Below are 20,591 nucleotides of genomic sequence, written 5' to 3'. Positions count from 1 at the left end.
TTATTTGCATTATAAAACTAAATCATATTTAACATGTTTAAGTAGATTTTCATCGCTTGATATTTGAAGGGGCCGGCGCCCCAGTGCCCTGTACTGGCCAGCCGCCACTGGTAGAGATGAAAGCAAGCAAACAATTTATCGTTAAAAAACATCAGCAGTGTATATTTACACTGTATTATAGTAAAGGTATTTGAAATTTGCTCAGTACAGCTCAATTTAGGTGAGGGGGGGTACTTGTCAGTAAATGTACCTCCATTTAATCTAGGTGCAGATCCCCCTCCAAAATTAGGAAATAGCTTTAATAATGAATGGATGAATAAATGAGTGAATGGATCACTGAGAGCGAGAAGGACCAAGTAAAAGCGAGTATAACATGACTGAATATTTCATGTAGACACTAGACACAAAGACTTTGATACAGAAATAGTATCCGAGCCATTTAGTGACTATGCAACTTTGGAGAATGTGAGATGTCTTTTTGCGTGTTTGTTCTCATAGGAATATGCATATTTTTCCCAATGTATGTTTCTGTGTTTCTGCTGAAGGTCTTCTTCCATGGTACACATCTATATATGTTTTTTTTCTTTTCTTCTCTGGCAGATTGAATGTTCCAGTATATCAGAATACTCAGAGAGGATCATCAAGTCCAACCACCTGGACAGCGGTAAGAGCTGCAGCAGGAATCTCAGCACCACTTTGTTGTCCCTGCATGTCATCCCCAGAGAGAACCAGGAATAGGTTGTGGCAGTAGTGGAGGTGGGGAGGGTAGATGCTTTGGGAACAAGGAGGATTAGGGGAGGGTGGCAGAAACAGAGAGAGATGAAGAAAGAGGACAAGATTGTGGAGGAGCGGCGAGAGGATGGAGAAAGATGTAGGAAACAAGCAACAGTTTCGTGTCAAGGCAAAGTGATGTCAAATGTCATTTGTATAGGCCTACACCCAGAGGCCTCTGAAATCACAGGTACATTCTGTGCAATGTACGACACCCACTACACTTAGAATCTCACTTTGGATGAGGACAAACTCCATAAAAAAGACCTTGTTAGAAAAAAAAGACACACTGTGTAGGAAGAGGATCAGAGCATCAGAGAAAGGGTTCTCTCTTCTGTGACGGACAGACATGCAAGAGGGTGCTGAGTGGACATGGTAGGTAAGCAGTAACATGTTTATAATAACCTAATATAATGAACAACTAAATGAGTACACAAATTATGATGAAACAATGCAGACTATATTATTACATAACTATAACCCAGGTATGTAGAGGACTGCTGACACACACACACACACAGACACAGAGTGAGTCCTGGGTTGCGCACACCCGGTGGTGACATGGTACAGACATGGAGCGCTCTGACCAACAACAAACTAGACAGCCAAACTTAAATACACAGAAACTTGATTGAGTAAACAACAGCAGCTTTGGGGCAAATTGGTAGCATAGGAAAACTGGACAGGACTCAGGACTGGGATGGTGTTGTCAGTGGAAGACGAGACATGAGATGTAGAAACCAGGGCTGGAGTTGTCGCAGCTGGGAGCGGTCAAGACACGGTGTGCATCCAGCGAGGATCCGACCTCGTCTCACTGCAAGAGGAGGAAATAGATGCTAGACTAATTCCTGATCATTTGTAGCTGCACCTGAATACAGACAGCCACAGAAGCGCAACCGCCTACCACAATTAATTACAGTGACGTAAGCACAAGTTAAGGATTATGTAAGTTATAGCAAACGGTGCACAAAAAAATCAATATATTGAACAGCCAAGCATCCTCCACAGATTACGCAGATAAGAGCAGGAGAAGGGAACCGAAGGAGTCTTGGAGAAGGAACAGTTGGCTAATCACGAGTGCCCCTCTTCAGGAGTTTGAAAGGTTTTCTCTCTGTGAGGAAAGCAGAACTACGGTGCCCTTGTTTGCCCCTCCTTATCTCCACACACACATTTGTATTCATTTCGTTACGTAACTCTACGGCTCACATGTTGCGATGGGGTCCACGTGAATTCGAAAACCAATTGATTGCCAAGCTGTTGCCAAGGCATCCACTAAATAATAGCTCCATGAAAAGAAAAAACACAAAGTAAGCACAGTTTACATCTGTAAGTAAACCTATGCATAGCAAGTATGGAGGGGTAGCTGACTGGCGAGTACATGCTGCGTGCCATCTCTCCGCTGAAACGTTGGCACAGCAAAGACAATGAATAAGCAGTAACAGGGTTGACACGCCATGCTGATAGACTTGTAGCATCAGGGGAAGTTTTCACTAAGGCCTCTGCAGGGCAGAATGAAGAGGACACAGCACACATCAGCTCTTCTTCTCAACACCCCAACTGCTCTTATTTTTATAAGACCCCCCCCTGCTGCTGTAGTTTTACATACCATGTGAGCGAATGTGTGTTCCTGTACTGATAAACTGAAAGCAGACACACACACACACACACACACACACACACACACACACACACACACACACACGAGCATTTAGGGTGCTGTGCAGGCGGCCTCGCCCTGAATGACACGTTGAATTGCAGCTTCCCATTCATAAAGTTCCAGACACGCAGTCCCGGTGTCTCATTTACAAAATGGTGTCACTGGCCAATTAAAGCGCAGCACAGTAATTTCATTCTTCACGCCATTATATAATCACACATTAACATTTCAATGGCTCCACAGATTCTGTGCATGTGTCGACGAGACTTCTTAAAGACATTTAATCATGTTTACAATCCCTATTAATTTGCATCTGCTAGAGGGCTTTGTGATGGTGCTATGGTGCAAAAAGGGGCTGAATGTCAGTGGTGGCTGGTGCTAAAAAATTTTTTTTTTGGGGGGGGCGCAATTTACCTTGGCGCAGCACACCTGACAGCTGCTTTAATGGCCACACAGTCACAGAGTTATTAAGTTATGAATGTAGCCTATAGACTTTATCAGGGTTTGTAGACGGTGGATGATTGACAGTCGAGACGAAGCATCGTGGTGGGTGTGAATATGATTGACAGCCACGAGAATTGTCCAGTCACATTAGACCAAAAACAATACCAATTCGCCACCAAGAAAAGTGGAACTACCTGGGGCACACAGAACTGTGCCCCATGGAAAATCTGAAGAAACCAATTAGACAGCAGCCTCAGGTCACCTGCTCGACAAAACATTGGGGGGCTTATATAAGGTATCGTTTGGCCGGCGCCCCTCACCCAGGAAGTATATGTATTCAGACAGAAACCAACCAAATACCATTTGGAACCAACATTTAATGGTGGCTGACGGGCGCTCACGGACTGAAAAACACGTTTATTTCATAATTATTTGCATTATACAATTAAATTAAATGTAACATGTTTGAGTAGATTTTCATCTGATGTTAGAAGGGGGCGGCGCCCCAGCGCCCTCCACTGGCCAGCCGCCACTGCTGTATGTCGCCTCTTTCTAGGTCCATCAAAAAATCGACTTATTCTCCCAAATAATGATGATGTATGATTGCCGACCAAGTTTGTGCGCGTATATGTATGATTGTGTTATTGGCTTCTGTATAAGTTGAAACATGCTTAGCTCACCTTGAATGTTCAATTGCATTACTGAGATCAGGTTGATCATGCGGCCATAGATATGTTTTATACTTATGCTGTTTTCTGTTGTCTTCCCACCAAACGCGAGGCAATTTTTTCGCGCGATGAGATCACATGTAAAAACATAATGCAAAGATGCGAATATTCACGCCGGGTGACGCCAATGACGCGAAGGACGCGTATTCGCGCCATTTGCGTCACTGACGTATTCGCGCGAGTTGAAAATATTCAACTTGAGCGAGAAATTGGCGTGACGCTGTGTCGCGAAAGCCTATCAGCGTTGAGATTCTGCCGACGTCCTGCTGGGTCAGAAAATGGAGGACAAGCTGCGCGTCGCGGGTTCTCGATCCTGCGGCCAAACTCGCGCGAGTAGCGCGAATCAATCAGTCAATCAAGTTGCACTTTACACGGCGCTTTTCTAACTGCAACTGCCACTCAGAGCGCGTATAAACAAACGATCCCGCGATCAAACTCGTGCACGTGAAGCGAGGCGAAAATTCGCTTCGCGTTTGGCGGGAACAGAAAATTAGTCTGACGGATAGAAATTATTATTATTTTCTTCTTCTGCACGACAAGAATAAATTGCGGTGTGATTTGCAGCGCACACCGACCACTGCCGTGTAAACAAAACTCTTGTTGTCGGACGTTGCAGTTATCACCATCTTCAAGGGCAAAGTGGAGGAGGTGGAGCTTCCTGTTGAGAAGGTGGACATCATCATCTCCGAGTGGATGGGTTACTGCCTCTTCTACGAATCCATGCTCAACACCGTCATCTTCGCCCGGGACAAGTGGCTGGTATGCTGCAGCAGCCTGGGAGTGGAGTTGTGTGTGTGTGTGTGTGTGTGTGTGTGTGTGTGTGTGTGTGTGTGTGTGTGTGCGTGCGTGTGATATTTAGGCATGGATATATTCCACCTCAAAGCCCTCTGTGGATCATTTGGTGGACCACAGCACCTATAAAACATCTTTATGAACTATCTTAACCTGCAATAACAATATAAACAACGTTCCCACCGCTATTAAAATGCCCAGAGAGGAATATTGCAATAAAATGTTATGACGTTCAAGCTTCAGGTTTGCCTCACAAGCAATAGTTGAGAAGTCAGTTGTTAAGGATGCTGCAACGCAGACCTTTCATGTGCGGGATTAACTGCTGGACCGTTTCCCTTGCGTCATCTGTCCAACAGAAACCGGGAGGATTAATGTTTCCAGACCGCGCTGCGCTGTATGTGGTGGCCATAGAGGACAGGCAGTACAAAGACTTCAAAATCCACTGTGAGTTCAGTGTGTGTCTAGTGTGTGCGTGTGTGTTAACGTTATGTTGTGAAAGGCTGCTCGTGTGTTAACTGCGCGTGCAGTACTTGGCTGCCCTTCCCGGTTTTAATCCGAATAATGTTCCTGCTTTGTTTATGGGCCATAGATGTAGATAACGTAAGCGCCTCTGCATTACACACCCGCATGCAGCCCCCCTCTCTCTAACACACTGTCTCACTCTTTAACACGCTCTCTCTCCCTAATACTCTCTCTCTAACACACACACAATCACTCACTCGCTCTCTCTCATAGACTCTCAATCTCTAACATGCTCGCTCTCACACACACACGCACATGCACACGCTCTCACTCTGTAACACTAATAATACACACGCGCTCTCTCCAACACCCTCCCCTAACACACACACACTCACTCTCTCTCTCTCACACACACACACACAGTCACTCGCTCTCTCTCTCCAACACCCTCCCCTAACACGCACTCACTCTCTCTCTCTCACACACACACACAGTCACTCGCTCTCTCTCTCTCAATCTCTAATACTCTCGCTCTCTCTCTCACACACACAATCACTCACTCGCTCTCTCTCATAGACTCTCAATCTCTAACATGCTCGCTCTCACACACACACGCACATGCACACGCTCTCACTCTGTAACACTAATAATACACACGCGCTCTCTCCAACACCCTCCCCTAACACACACACACTCACTCTCTCTCTCTCTCACACACACACACAGTCACTCGCTCTCTCTGACTCTCAATCTCTAACACGCTCACACACACACACACGCACATACATACGCTCTCTCTCTCCAACACCCTCCCCTAACACGCACTCACTCTCTCTCACACACACACACACACACACACACACAGTCACTCGCTCTCTCTCTGACTCTCAATCTCTAATACTCTCTCTCTCTCTCTCACACACACACGCTCTCTGTCTCTAATACACTAATACTCTCTAACACATGCTCTCTTTCTCTCATAGACACTCGCACACTCTAGCACACTACTACACTCTCTCTAACACTCAATTCAATTCAATATTTGCTTTATTGGCATGACATATTTTGTACATATTGCCAAAGCAACGGATACACAGTGATAGAACACACACTCTCTCTCTCTCTCTCTCTCTCTCTCTCTCTCACAAACACACTCCCTCTCTCACACACACACACACTCCCTCTCTCATAAACACACACACACACATACACACTGTGTGAAAGACCGTGTATGTGTGTGAGAGAGAGTGGGTGTGAGAGAGTGAGAGTGAGTGTGTGTTAGAGACAGAGTTGTGTGACAGTGTGAGTGTGTTAGAGAGTGAGTGTGTGTATGAGAACACCCTCTCACTCGCTGATTCTCACACACACTCTCTCTCTGTGACACACACACATGCATGCACATACGTAAGATACATGTACACCTATGCACAGGCCTACAGTATGCACACAGAACAAGAGTGAAGCTAATGTGCTTGAACTCTTCCTCCGTCCTCACTGGACACGGTGATCAATACTACAAGTCAACAAGCCTCTCCATCTGGACACCAGCCCACTCTGAGCACGCCAGGTGGGTTGTGGGCAATTTTTCACTCCCCGCTGCCGGACACACAGTGATAGAACGGAGCCAAAGACGGAGTTATCGCAGTGCAGAAGCCTGATAATACACAACAACCCAGCAATTGCCCTAAGACCTCCTACTCACCCCCCCCCGTAAATATGGAGTTACACAAACACAATGTGCCACACAATATCCAGACACATATCACACTGCATTGACTCACAGCCTGTGTAACGATGTGCAGACAATACCAATTTTCTCAGCTATTGTCCTGCAAGTGGAGAGTTTAGATGTGACCGGAGTGCAATGACTGTGGAGGCAAGTGCACACTTACACCACAGGCTTCCAATTATTCGGGGAGATGGCCCAAGATGACTTTTGCATTGGTATGAAAATAACCTTCCAGGGCACTTTAGCATCTTCAGAGCATCGTGTGGTCATTAGCGCCAGTCAAGATTGTGCACTGCCTCGGCAAATAGTACGATACAACATCCCGGGGGTTTGCGACCCCGCTCATTATTGCTATCCTCCCAACATGCTAGAGATTGCTCACGTACATGCTATCTTGAGGAGCTTGTGAATAATTCATAGGATCAGTCCGCCTGGGGCGAGAGAGGAACAAAAAACAAGAGGGGACACACTATTTGAGCGGGGCGGTGTACACAAACTGCCTAAAAATAGAGACTTTTCTCTTTCAAAATGGATACCCTCACCGAATGACGAACGGTACTGATCTCTGACCCGAATTCAAGTATATAAACAAGCTGTGTTCTTTTATAGCTGCTACTCACCTAGCAGCTGGTTTTTTTTTCAGCAGACATGTTGGTTGGAAGATTTCATTGTTGATTTGTTTTCACCCCAACTTTCATGTATTTACACAATTTCCCTATCAACCCCTTTAAAGCCATGATTCATGGTTTTGGGAAACTGACCCCTTGAAACTGTGTCCACCAGGGTGGGAGAACGTGTATGGATTTGATATGACCTGCATCCGTAACGTGGCCATGAAGGAACCATTGGTGGACATAGTGGATCCCAAACAGGTGGTGACCAACTCCTGCCTGGTGAAGGTTAGTAACATGCTGACGACATCGGTTAATACAGCGGTCGGGAACCTATGGCTCGCGAGCCATATGTGGCTCTTCCGGTGACGGCATATGGCTCCCAGACAATTTTGAGTTGAAAATATTTTTAAAAAAAAATCAGTTTGGAACTGATTTTAAAATACTTGTGATATTTCTTAATAATACTGTGTCATTTTAAAGTAAACAGAAATTAGTTTTGAAGATAAATTTCACGGGTCACGGGTCACCCGTGGGTCGGGTCGGGAACCAATGGCTCGTGAGCATGCCCGGGTCATTGTAAAGGTGAAGAAATCAGTTTTATCAGATAGCCAACTAGTTTATCCGCTTCAACCCTTGTAACGGAAAAGATGGCGAAAAGAAAAAAAGACGATGATTACCGTGCATTGCAGGCTGCGTGCACAGAGGAATTTGCATTTGTGGAGAGAGCAGGATCTGCGGTATGTCTAATATGCAATGATAAAATTGCATCGATGAAACGGTCAAATATAAAGCGGCACTTCGATACGCACCATGCTTCATTTGCATGGAAATCTCCAGCGGGGGACAGCAGGAAAAGGGCATGTGAGGAGCTACAGCGGAGAGTGCAGATGAGTCAGCAGCAACTACGTGTGTGGACCAAGCAAGGTGACGGGAATTCCGCTAGCTTTGCGGGGGCTTTGGCAATAGTAAGGAATGGAAAGTCATTCACAGATGGCGAGTATGCCAAAACACTCATGCTTGATGTGGCCAATGAACTGTTTGATGACTTCCCAAATAAAGACAAGATAATCAAACGAATAAAAGACATGCCCCTGTCAGCAAGAACTGTGCACGATCGTGGCATAATGATGGCAAATCAAGTCGAGGAAACACAAATTAAGGACATAAACGCCGGGACATACTTTTCTCTCGCGTTAGATGAGTCAACAGACGTTAGCCATCTATCTCAGTGCAGTATCATTGCCAGGTATGCTGCAGGTGACACACTGCGTGAGGAAAGCTTGGCTGTTTTGCCAATGAAAGGGACAACGAGAGGAGAGGATTTATTCACGTCTTTCATGGAGTTTGCTAAAGAAAAAAACTACCGATGGATAAACTTATTTCTGTCTGTACTGACGGTGCACCCTGTATGTTGGGGAAGAACAAAGGATTTGTAGCGCTTCTCCGTGAACATGAAAAGAGAGCCATCCTAAGTTTTCATTGCATCCTGCACCAGGAGGCGCTTTGCGCTCAGACGTGTGGCCAGGAGCTTGGTGAGGTGATGTCGCTGGTCATTCGAGTGGTCAACTTTATTGTTGCCCGAGCTTTAAATGATCGCCAGTTTAAAGCTCTGTTAGAAGAAGTTGGGAATCATTATCCCGGTCTGCTTTTACACAGCAACGTGCGTTGGTTGTCAAGGGGGAAGGTGCTCAGCCGTTTTGCAGCTTGCCTGAGTGAAATCCGGACTTTTCTTGAAATGAAAGGCGTCAAGCATCCTGAGCTAGACAACACTGACTGGCTCCTGCAGTTTCACTATCTCGTGGACATAACTGGCCATCTGAACCAGCTCAATGTGAAAATGCAAGGTATTGGAAATACAATCTCATCCCTTCAACAAGCAGTGTTTGCATTTGAAAGCAAGCTGGAAGTCTTTCTCAGGGACATTGAAACAGGTCGTCTTCTGCACTTTGAAAGACTGCAACAATTTAGAGATGCATGCTTAGCAAGTGACTCCACTCAACACCTGGATCTCCAGCAGCTAGCTGGCTTTACGTCCAATCTCCTGCAGTCATTCAAAGCACGTTTTGGAGAATTTCGTGCGCGCACTGGTCTTTTCAACTTCATCACTCATCCACATGAGTGTGCAGTGGACAAAATCGACCTGACATGCATCCCCGGGGTCTCTATCGGAGACTTTGAGCTGGAAGTTGCTGACCTGAAGGCATCAGACATGTGGATGAGTAAGTTCAAGTCACTTAATGGAGAGTTGGAAAGTCTTGCGCGACAGCGAGCAGAGCTGGCGAAGGAACACAAGTGGACAGAAATTAAAAATCTTCAACCTGAAGACCAGCTGATTCTTAAAACTTGGAACGAGCTTCCTGTGACATACCACACAATGCAGCGTGTGAGTATTGCCGTATTGACCATGTTTGGCTCTACATATGCATGTGAGCAGTCATTCTCGCATATGAGGAACATTAAGACCAACCTACGCTCACGTTTAACTGATGGAAGCCTCAACGCCTGCATGAAGCTCAACCTCACCACGTATGAACCAGACTACAAGGCCATCAGCAAAACCATGCAGCACCAGAAGTTGCATTAAAAGTAAGACATATTTAATGTATTATACGTTAAAAATACTATATGGCTCTCAATGAAATATATTTAGAAATATTTGGCTTTTATGGCTCTCCCAGTCAAAAAGGTTCCTGACCCCTGGGTTAATACGTCATAACTGCAAGGGAAGCGCTGTCTACTCTTAGCTGCCGAGTGTTCACAGAGGCTAGCAGCATAATACTACATCTGTTGTAGACAAAAATGCAATAAAGGAGTGTCCGGGTAGCGTAGCGGTCTATTCTGTTGCCTATCAACACGGGGATTGCCGGTTCGAATCCCCGTGTTACCCCCAGCTTGGTCGGGCGTCCCTACAGACACAATTGGCCATGTCTGTGGGTGGGAAGCTGGATGTGGGTGTGTGTCCTGGTCGCTGCACTAGCGCCTCCTCTGGTCGGTCGGGGGCGCCTGTTCGGGGGGGGGGGACTGGGGGGAAACAGCGTGATCCTCCCACGCGCTACGTCCCCCTGGCGAAACTCCTCACTGTCAGGTGAAAAGAAGCAGTTGGCGGCTCCACATGTATCGGAGGAGACATGTGGTAGTCTGCAGCCCTCCCTGGATCGGCGGGGGGGGGGGGAGCAGTGACCGGGACGGCTCGGCAGAGTGGGGTGATTGGCCAGATACAATTGGGGAGAAAAAGGGGGAACCCCCACCCCCAAAAAGAAGCACGTGCATTACTCCGCGGCCTGCATCTCAGTTACCCATTGATAGGTGCTGTTGCAACGATAGAACCAGCTGTTTAAGCAAAATAGCAAATTATTATTCTGGCCTTGATGGTCAGATGATGGTCCTCAAGTGACACAGCAAATACTGGAGTTATCAGCACTTCTGTTTTTCCAGATGAAAAATCTTGCAGCCATTGAACGAAGGACACCGGAGAGGGAAGCATCCTCGTGCGCCGCACATCATTTAATTCCCCCAAAAACTCCTTAAAATGTCTGTGTTGTCATCACTTCAGGTGGCGCAGCTCTGTAGGCGGTCCGGGCAACTTTGCCGCTCCTGCATAAACTGTGTTTTAATCGTGATTGAGCAATCAATACGTCCCCGTCCTGTACTCGGAATACCAACTGCTCCCATCAGGTGGACGCTACAGGGTGCCAAATTAATACAGGGAAAGATACCCAAACGGGTATATAAACCCTTTCATCCCTCCATCAGTGAATCCCCTGAACTCGGGACATAAGGAGGGTGTGAAATGAGGGGCTGTGTTGCACGTATTTGAATGCACTTTATGTCCGTTACCGCACCATAATTACCATGTATTTTTATGTGGCAGCCTTTATGTCCAAGATAAATTTCTCTCGGGACAAATAAGGTAATCTTGATTCTTAACAGTGCACACAATCTTCCCTGCGTACAGTCTACAGATATATTCCCATTATAGCTCATCATCATCATCATCATCATCATCATTACTAGCACACCATTATTGTCCACAAATGCGGCTCTTCTCTCCTCATTTTGTCGGCGTAGGCACCAAGATTAAGTGTAAACCGATGTGAATCATTGACCAGATGGGCTTCATCTTATTCTCCCTGCCGTCTGATTGATGCACACACCATGACAGTAAAACTGGCCTTGTGGATTAACAGTTTTTTTAGTTGTTTTTTTTTACATACAACATAGGTTGTTAACTTGTTCAAATACTGAATGTATGGTGGGCAAGACCAGCTAAGTCAATCTTCAACGTGTGTGCAGGGGCAAAAACACGCATTTGCTGCAGCTGCAACTCTCCATCAGCATGCAGTATGACACACCGTGTGTGCGAGAAGGAAAACAACCTTGCAGCTTGAGACCTATGGCTATTATCCTGTCTGTGTCCTCCACAGTGTGGACAAGACTGAACAGGGCTGTGTCATGCATGTCAATGGCACCGCGTCTAGACAGCATCACTGCACTCCCTCCCGTGGTGATCCCTCTCATCACCCTTATTGATTCCACTGATCTACCCAGTCTCAGTTCAGCATGACTGGATTTTGACATGTGATTATACCACGATTTCAGTGTTGCCTCTTCGAGATGCTGCTGCTTGTCAAGCATAACCATATCTGTATGTTCTGACATGCTCTGTGATGCCAAAACAAACAAACAAGGGTTTTTCTTTTTTTTTATCTCCCCCCACCCCTCCTTTTTTCCCCCTCCCCAATTGTACCCGTCCAATTACCCCACTCTTCCGAGCCATCCCAGTCCCTGCTCCACCCAATCTGCTGAGCCAGGAATCAGGAATCAGGAACACTTTATCAGTCATTTCACCTCATGTACTTGCCTACATGAAATGAAACGAAATGCCGTTTCCCCCAGCCCACAGCAGTACAACATAAAGACAAAAACACATTCAAGAACTACAAGAACACACATATTCAAACTAACACATATATCCAAACTAAAAAAAAAAAATCACTGTCCAAGGGAACAAACACCAGCCAGGATAACTGTCGGAACCGCCGGTCTGCATGGGCTAGCAGTTAGCCTAGCCTGCCCCGATTACGCATCCTGCCAGACTGCCCTCTGTGTTTCCCCCTCGGGCGCACCTCCAGGCAGGGGCCATGGTCCCTGTGGCAACCGGATGAAGCAGACCAAACCCACGCCAGGTGAGGCCGCCGCCAGACCACCCTTGGTGTTATCGGAACTGCTGGTCTGCATGGGCTAGCAGTTAGCTTAGCCTGCCCCACTTCTGCGTCGTGTCAGACTGCCCGCAGTGTTACCTCCTTGGGCACAGCTCTGGACAAGGCCGCGGTCCCTGGGCCCACAGTGCAGCAGACCAAGCTCTCCCAGCCAACAAACGAAGACAAAAACTTCGCAGACATGGACAAAGACACTGCATGGACGGTACTGGGTGAGGCTGCTGCAAATGTGAATTCACGCCACCATCTTCCCACCCCAGTACTGGGTGAGGCTGCTGTGAACGTGAATTTGCCCCGCCATCTTCCCACACTGGAAGCGGATCCAGGGAGGGCTGCAGACTACCACATGCTTCCTCCTATACATGTGAAGTCGCCAGCCGCTTCTTTTCCTCTGACAGTGAGGAGTTTCACCAGGGGGACGTAGTGCGTGAGGGGATAACGCTATTCCACCAAGTTCCCCCTCCCCCCCCGAACAGGCGCCCCGACTGACCACACTCACATCCCGCTTCCCACCCGCAGACACGGTCAATTGTGTCTGTAGGGATGCCCCACCAAGCTGGAGGTAACACGGGGATTTGAATCGGCGATCCCTGTGTTGGTAGGCAACAGAATAGACTGCCATGCTACCCGTATGCCCGGGGTTTCCTTTTTTAAAAAATTTTATTTCAGATTTTTCCCTTTTTCTCCCAATTTAGTGGCCAATCAATCCCTATTTTAATTCAAACACCCACCCTCGTACTGTATGCGTTCGCCAACTGCATCTCTCCGGCTGGCAGTCTCGAAGGAGACTCCTCGTCACTTCCGTGACAAGGCGAATCCTGGCTGAACCACTTTTTCCGACACACACAGAGACGCAATCATGTGACGAAGACAAGCCGACTCCGCCCCCTCCCGAAGACAGCGTTGCCAATTACTGCTGCTTCATCGAGTCCAGCCATAGTCGATCTGACAAGACCGGGGCGCGAACCCCAGTCCCCAGTGGGCAACCGCATCGACGCAAAGCCGATGCTTAGACTGCTACACCACCGCGGACCCCATTTCTTTTTTTAAATAAACATTTTGAGGAAGCTGGTGCGGATGCTGGCTGTCTTTGACAGATACTTGGAAAAAAGTATAAAGTATCTAAGCAGCGATAATCAACCAACAAGATTTTGCCTCTTTGACCGGATATTATTATACAAATTTCCTTTAACTTCATGCCATAATACAACATAATAACTGGGCCCATTCCTTGGGCCTAGGGTTAGAATGAGGTAGAAGTCTATTTGATGGATAGTGCCTTTCTTAGGATATGAGATGTTCCAAGTAGTGCGATCTTCTGTAGTTCTTGTATTTTGATGTTACCCGGGATCCGTTGGGTGTATTTCTCCATCCCTTTTTTTTTTTACAAGTCTCAGGGCACCTATCGCTACTGGTATTGTTATTATTATTATTAAACTGGATGAGTTCAGTTAAGTTGTGTAACCTCAAAATAGCACATATAGGACTGCCGTAAAATATGTACACTATCAAATAAGGGTGATTTGCAAGTCTAATCCTAGAAAGTAATTAACAAGCATTTAACAACATTTCTGATGAAGTGATACAAAACCTTTTAGTGTACGGTGAGAGGGGAGCGGGAAAGCATTGAGATGATGCAGTACTGCTGTCCTAACTTTAAAATGTGACTTTCATAAGATTTTTTTGTTGTTGCTGTAAGACCACCCTAACAGGCAGTGTGTTTTAATGAAGGAGTTGCATTTGAAAGATATGAGGCTACATTTAGTTTAAAAATGTTTTTCCCTGACTACCAATAAGGCACTTTTCTCCAAAGGGAATCTGACATCTGGCAATGGGGGCAACTGAGCCCCCTAGATATTAGATATTAGAGTTCCACTCCCTCTGAAATCAACGCTAATGTGGTTCCCGCCTGTCGAGATAGTGTTGACACGTGACGGGGAACGACGAGAAACGCGGCCCACTAGTGCACAGAGATAGAGTACCTACAGGAACCAGCAAAAAAGCCAGATGCCAAATTCAGATGCTACTTCAGTGATTGACTCTGGGAAAATATGCAGATCCCGATGCTCAGAAATGAATAGGAATGTGCTTGAAAATTGCATTTAGCAGTAAATATGAGTGATTCAACTGTTCTGAATTCATATTTGTCGTATCAGGTCATAATGTTGCTATCAGCTAACTATGCAGCTTTGCAGGACGTACACAACGTTATTCTTATGGCTTAGACATACATCACCACCTTACTTACGCGTGTGCAAGATGGCTGTCATTGTTCAGAGCGCCATTTGTGCACAACCTCAAAAATTTAAAAAACTAAACAGCAGCAAGATGCAATATAGAGACAGTAACCCCCAGTTTCTACCCATACCCCACTAATGTCTGAAACCATGAGTGTAGATTTGGGTATGGACGGTAGGGGCATGTCCTCACCAATGTCAAGGGACTACTGAATTGTCCCTACCAATGTCTTGATGCATGCTCAATAATCCAGGTAATGAAATCAAAGAAAGAGTGCCCACTGGCCTGTAGATGGGTGTAGACTGCGGAGTCATGGCCTGACATGTTAGCTTTTCTGTGTTATGCCATCCTCATCGACGGTGCCTCTTTCAAGGATAAGGATGTGCACATCCTTGATAAGGAGGAATGCTGGTTTGAACAGGGAGTCAAAGAGGCAATCTATGTGAAGAGAGAATGACCAGCCCTGAACCAGGGGGTTAAGAGTACATCTGTCGCCATCTTACAATGCAGTGATTACAACTATTCTTCAATCCTCTGTGAATAGTACACATGGCCAGTGTAACTCTACTTAATGGTCACGGCAATTTGCATATGAAACGATCGTTGGTTTTGGTCATCATGCCACTATTGTATATAAGGGTGGGGATACCTGCAGTCAGTTGAGACTGAAGCGGTCACTTAGATGAGTGAAGAAACATCATCTTCAGCCACTTCTCCGGGGTCGGGTCACGGTGGCAGCAAGCTAAGTAGGGCACTCCAGACATCCCTCTCCCCAGCATGCCCTCCAGATCCTCTTGGGGGACTCCAAGGTGTTCCCAGGCCAGATTGGACATGTAGTCCCTCCAGCAAGTTCTGGGTCTACCCCGGGGTCTCCACCCAGTTGGCCGTGCCCGGTAAATCTCCAAAGGAAGGCGCCCAGGAGGATCCTAATCAGATGCCTGAACCACCTCAACTGGCTCCTTTCGATGCAAAGGAGCAGCGGCTCTACTCCGAGCTCCCTCCGGATGTCCGAGCTCCTCACCCTATCTTTAAGGCTGAGCCCAGACACCCTACGGAGGAAACTCATTTCAGATGTTTGTATCCACCATCTCACCCTCTCGATCACTACCCAAAGCTCATGACCATAGGTGAGGGTTGGAATGAAGATTGACTGGTAAACTGAGAGCTCTCAATTTACCACTGATGAAACATTTCTGTCAATAAACGTGTCCAGATGAACTGATTCAACTTTCTGTGTCCCTACCAATATTTTCAGTGATCTCAAACAACTCCACAGCCGCTCCCATCTGTTAGTATAAGGTCAAGAGCAAGAAAGAGAAGAGAACCCTGGATCTGTGGCATTGCCGCTAATAGCTAGTGATGGCAGTAGCTTTTAGAAGCTGTTGATATTTTTTCATAAACTGAAGGATTCACGTTAAACGATTCTATCATCACACGGTAAAATAACGTCTCCGCAGCAGAGAGCTAATGTTAGTCAGTTAATTTGAAGTTCAGAGCTCATACGTTGCTCGAATATGTCATGATTTTAACATTATCAGCTAACATGTTATTGTTGATAACGCTATGGTGAAATGCTAACGGTTATAAAGGATAACCAGAGCTGGATAAACAATATAATAAAAGGCTGATAATTAGATGGAGACAGAACCTCCCATTAAAACTTACTGACATTCAGTTCACAAGTGCAACCAGCCATGGAAAACTAACTGGAACACCACTTGCAGAATAACATTAAGTACACCTTTATTTTTTGCAGAATGTTGGTCTGTGTAACATTTAAAATCAGAGGGGAAAAAATCTATCTTAATGTCCTGGTTTGGGCAAATGTTATAAACAAATGTACATTGACTACAGCAAAGGTTTTTCAGAATCACACTCTTGGTCTGTGTGTGGGTTTGTAAAATACAGTTTGTCCAAAAATATGTTTCCCTACCAACACCGAAACCAAACCCTTGTCAGAAACATTAGATAGAAGCTGACAGACCTTCCCCAGTGATTTTTGTTTTTGACGATGACATCTCCTCCCTTTTATTTCTCCTTTAGTCCTCCCATCTTCTTTCCTTTACACGCCAAACCACCCTCCACCCCCCATTACCTGGCAGGGTGACGAGGTGTCATATACCCTGTTAAAGTTTTAACTGGAACCAGGAGAAATTCAGGGACCCAGGAAAACAGTGACTGTAGCACCTGGACCATGACAATTGCTACAACTTTTGATTCTCCTGTGCAGCCAGGTGACCTCGCTCCACTTCTCCCTGCCCTCCCTTCAGAAGGATTCTTGGCTTGGTCCTTATGGTTAAAGTGGGTTACTGGTGCACTCCACTCCCCACAGGGTTCAGTTTTGATCTTACATCTTTCATGTGGTAACCATTCATACTGTATGGTTCTTTCACTCATTTAGTGTTTCCCATAGTGCACACGTTCCAGGATTCATTTCCCAGGTTTATTGCTATAGTTGTTGTTTTTAAAAAAAAAAATTCTTACAGGGATCGATTTTATCAGGAGCTGAAAGAAAATGAAATGTCACTAGGAACAAGGACACAGTGTCACAAATTTGAAGTACAACTGTTATGTGACGTTATGGGGAACAGAACGATATAGGACCATGGACTTAGAGGGAAATTTCAACAACGTTTTTTTGTAGTATGTGGTTTTTTGCATGTGCAGTCAGTACTGACTCTCTCAGTATTTTAAATCAATTTCTCCACGATGATCTCTTCGAAGGGCGGCACGCTGGCGCAGTGGTTAGCGCGGTCGCCTCTCAACAAGAAGGTTCTGGGTTTGGGCCCTGGGTAGTCCAACCTTGGGGGTCATCCCGGGTCTGTGTGGAGTTTCCATGTTCTCCCCTTGTCTGCATGGGTTTCTTCCTCCCACAATCCAAAGATATGTAGGTCAGGTGAATCGGCCATACTAAATTGCCCTTAGGTATGAATGTGTGTGTGTGTGTGTGTCAGCCCTGTGTGATGGCCTGGCGGCCTGTCCAGGGTGTCTCCCCACCTGCCACCCAATGACTGCTGGGATAGGCTCCAGCATCCCTGCGACCCTGAGAGCAGGATAAGTGGTTCAGATAATGGATGGATGGATGGATCTCTTCGAAATGAACGTAGTAACGCTTACAAACACAAGACTCGTGGCACCTTTTTGTTTCACAATCTGTGCACGCATATTTGGCACATGTAAATAAAGAATCACATCTATTGCCTGCACATTTTGAATTGAGTTGCTAACATTACATACCTGTATTAGTTGATATCCTGAGTCGATGCTTAACATTGTAAAATAGAGGCTTTTGCACTGGGTTCAACAGAGTTAAAGTTGACTCATCTGAATCATGTTTTAGCAAACCAACAAGTTTTGTTTTTTCATCAATGCATTGGTAATACCAAGTGACAGGTTACGAGGCAGAGGCTAAGAGAAAGGAGTGGTGGCATGCAGAAAAAAAAGAATTATAATGTTCAGCAACAAAGATACCTTAAATGTTTTATAACTGCATATGTTTGTAGATACACTCACAAACTTGTGGAAGGGTCGCTACCGCCCCCTGAATCTACACAAATGGCACCGCTACACGTCAGACTGCATGTCAATTTGTGAGTGATTGAGTTAGAAACCAGGCCCATAAGATGCTTTGCATCTAAAAAAAACAAAAACAAAAAAACAATTGCGGGTGTTTAGAATTACAGGAGCCTTGTTAGAGGCAATCTAATAAATCCAATAAATCTGACTGTTATCGAGCATCACCCTGACACGCTGAGGCGGCGGGGTGAGGCAAATGCTTTATGATAAGTATGGCGTCCAGATGTCTTAGGAACGCTGTATTTTCTATTCCCCAACAGGAGGTGGACATCTACACGGTGAAGACTGAAGACCTCTCGTTTACCTCAGCCTTCTGCTTGCAGATTCAGAGGAACGACTATATTCACGCGTTGGTCACCTACTTCAACATCGAGTTCACGAAGTGTCACAAGAAGACGGGTTTTTCTACCGGTAGGATGTCCAATACCTTGTTTTACCTTGACCTTTTTATAGCGGGGAAGGAGTCCCACTATGTAAGGGTGTTATTAGTATACTAGGCCTGCCCCGGACGTCTAGAAGAACACCAGATCTAGGTCGGCGCCCCCTGGCACAATAGCCCCAGTACCTACCGACAGTAAGTGTTTTGCCTATCTGGCTTGGCCCTCGGATCCTATATGAGCCAACACAGGTATGGCAAGGTGGGCTTCAGGATGTTTGTCTTATCGGCATGGTGACTACCTGAAGCTCTTGACATAAGCCTTAGCTTAGCACCATCCCTCCCCTCCCAGTACCTAGCTAGATAGAGAGATGGGGCGCCCCTATTCCAGGGCAGTAGCAACTCCACAAAATGTATACACAGAGTCAATAAACCATAAACCTACCACAGGTGAAACACGTTTTAATAAAACAACCTCGTTTGACAGTTTCTCAGTAACACAAAGCTGAAAACTGAAGAGAACATGCAAACAGTCCCTTAAGTGTCCAATACTAAATTCAATTCGGTTATGTTTTTTATATTTTACACACAGTTCGTCGGGACCTTCTCACCGGGTGTCCGCTCACTAATATAAACCAGTCTTTGTTGTGATGATGGTCTTCCCCTCGAATTCTCAGTACACAGTTCAACTAGAAAAATTAAAACATACCTCGGCAAATGCTGTCCAAATGCCAGGCCACGTAGGGCAGGTAGCTCACACCATGTGCAGCGGGATGAGGCAGGCTGAATCGCCGAGGTGACGTCAGGCTGGCAGGGACTCTGGCGCGTGCTCGTGAGATGGCGTCCGTCCGTCTCCCGCTCCCCAAGCAATGATTTATTACCGGGTTAACCGTGTTATAGCTACGTCGACTTCCGTTCGACACGGGACTTAATTTGACCCCACTATCGAAGGCCTACGCTGCCTGCCGCCTTCTGCTTCGGTCCTCCCCCGGCCCGCTGCACTTACACGCTTCAGACACGGCTCCACCGTTGCGCTTGCTAGCCGCTACACCGCTAGCCTCCCGCCCGGAACAACACTCTGTGGGCCCCCTTAGTCCGACATCCCTCCACTTACTACACACGCATCGCTTAGCGGCCGAACCGTCTTCCCGAACTGCGTTTAGACCACAGCCTACCGTTTAGGCCCTCGCTCGCCCCACCCGCCGCCTTACTCGAGCCAGGCCCACGCTTCCTTTCCTCCCCTTCCGCTTCCTCTTGCGCGTATCTCTAGCCCCGCCTCCCTCACCACCGATAGGCCAAGCAGTTCTGAGTGAGATAAGCAGGCCAGTAAACAATAACCACTATCTGTCCCCTTCCATTCTCACATACGCGAAGGAGAGCGTGGACCCTCGCGGTGTCCCTCCGTATACCTGTGTGCGTTAAGGCTGCATGTTCACGTGTGATAAGATGATGTTAAACTTCGTTAGTCCGTGTGAGAGACATTCTGTTTTAACTTCCTTCCTCCGCAGGGTGGTACATAGTCAAGTGTCTTTGCCCGAGGACAGGTGGACAGGACAGATCTCCAAGTGGGTTTTGAACCAGGTTGCAGGGCAGCATCCATTCCTAACGCTGTCACCCTGCTGCTGCCACGTTTGAAATGATTGTAATTTGAGCAGGAATTACAGCTCACTCATTTGCATTGTCAAGCTACTTAATCAGAGTCAGAATCATGTTTATTGGCCATGCAGGTTTGCACAAACATGGAATTTGACTCCAGTTTCGTGGCTCTCTCAGTGTACTTAACATAGAATAACAACACTACAACACAACGATCTTCAGATATGAACACAAGGATTGACTTATACAGGCGAAATAAGAAGTGATAAAGTGCAATGGTGCAGATAATATATCCAAGATGCTGAAATAGATGTTAGCAGGCTACTTACATACATGCATATGGTTAAGGTAAAACAAAAAACAAAATAGAAAATATTAAAAAAACAACC

General features: G+C 46.2%; 1 protein-coding gene across 6 annotated transcripts in view; it reads left to right on the top strand.

Moving 5' to 3' along the window:
- Nucleotides 1-20,591, top strand: part of LOC130114263 (protein arginine N-methyltransferase 8-B) — a 48,633-nt gene that overhangs the window by 23,801 nt on the left and 4,241 nt on the right. For all 6 annotated transcript variants that reach the window (XM_056282086.1, XM_056282085.1, XM_056282083.1 and 3 more), the window contains 5 exons: nt 601-664; nt 4,217-4,359; nt 4,749-4,836; nt 7,367-7,482; nt 18,491-18,641. In XM_056282086.1, the coding sequence (XP_056138061.1) occupies nt 601-664; nt 4,217-4,359; nt 4,749-4,836; nt 7,367-7,482; nt 18,491-18,641 (562 nt within the window). The remainder of the gene's footprint in view (nt 1-600; nt 665-4,216; nt 4,360-4,748; nt 4,837-7,366; nt 7,483-18,490; nt 18,642-20,591) is intronic.

Source organism: Lampris incognitus, chromosome 6, assembly GCF_029633865.1.
Source record: "Lampris incognitus isolate fLamInc1 chromosome 6, fLamInc1.hap2, whole genome shotgun sequence".
NCBI classification, from domain to species: domain Eukaryota; kingdom Metazoa; phylum Chordata; class Actinopteri; order Lampriformes; family Lampridae; genus Lampris; species Lampris incognitus.
Note: the sequence above shows the minus strand (reverse complement) of the source record. Positions and strands in the feature narration are given on the sequence as shown.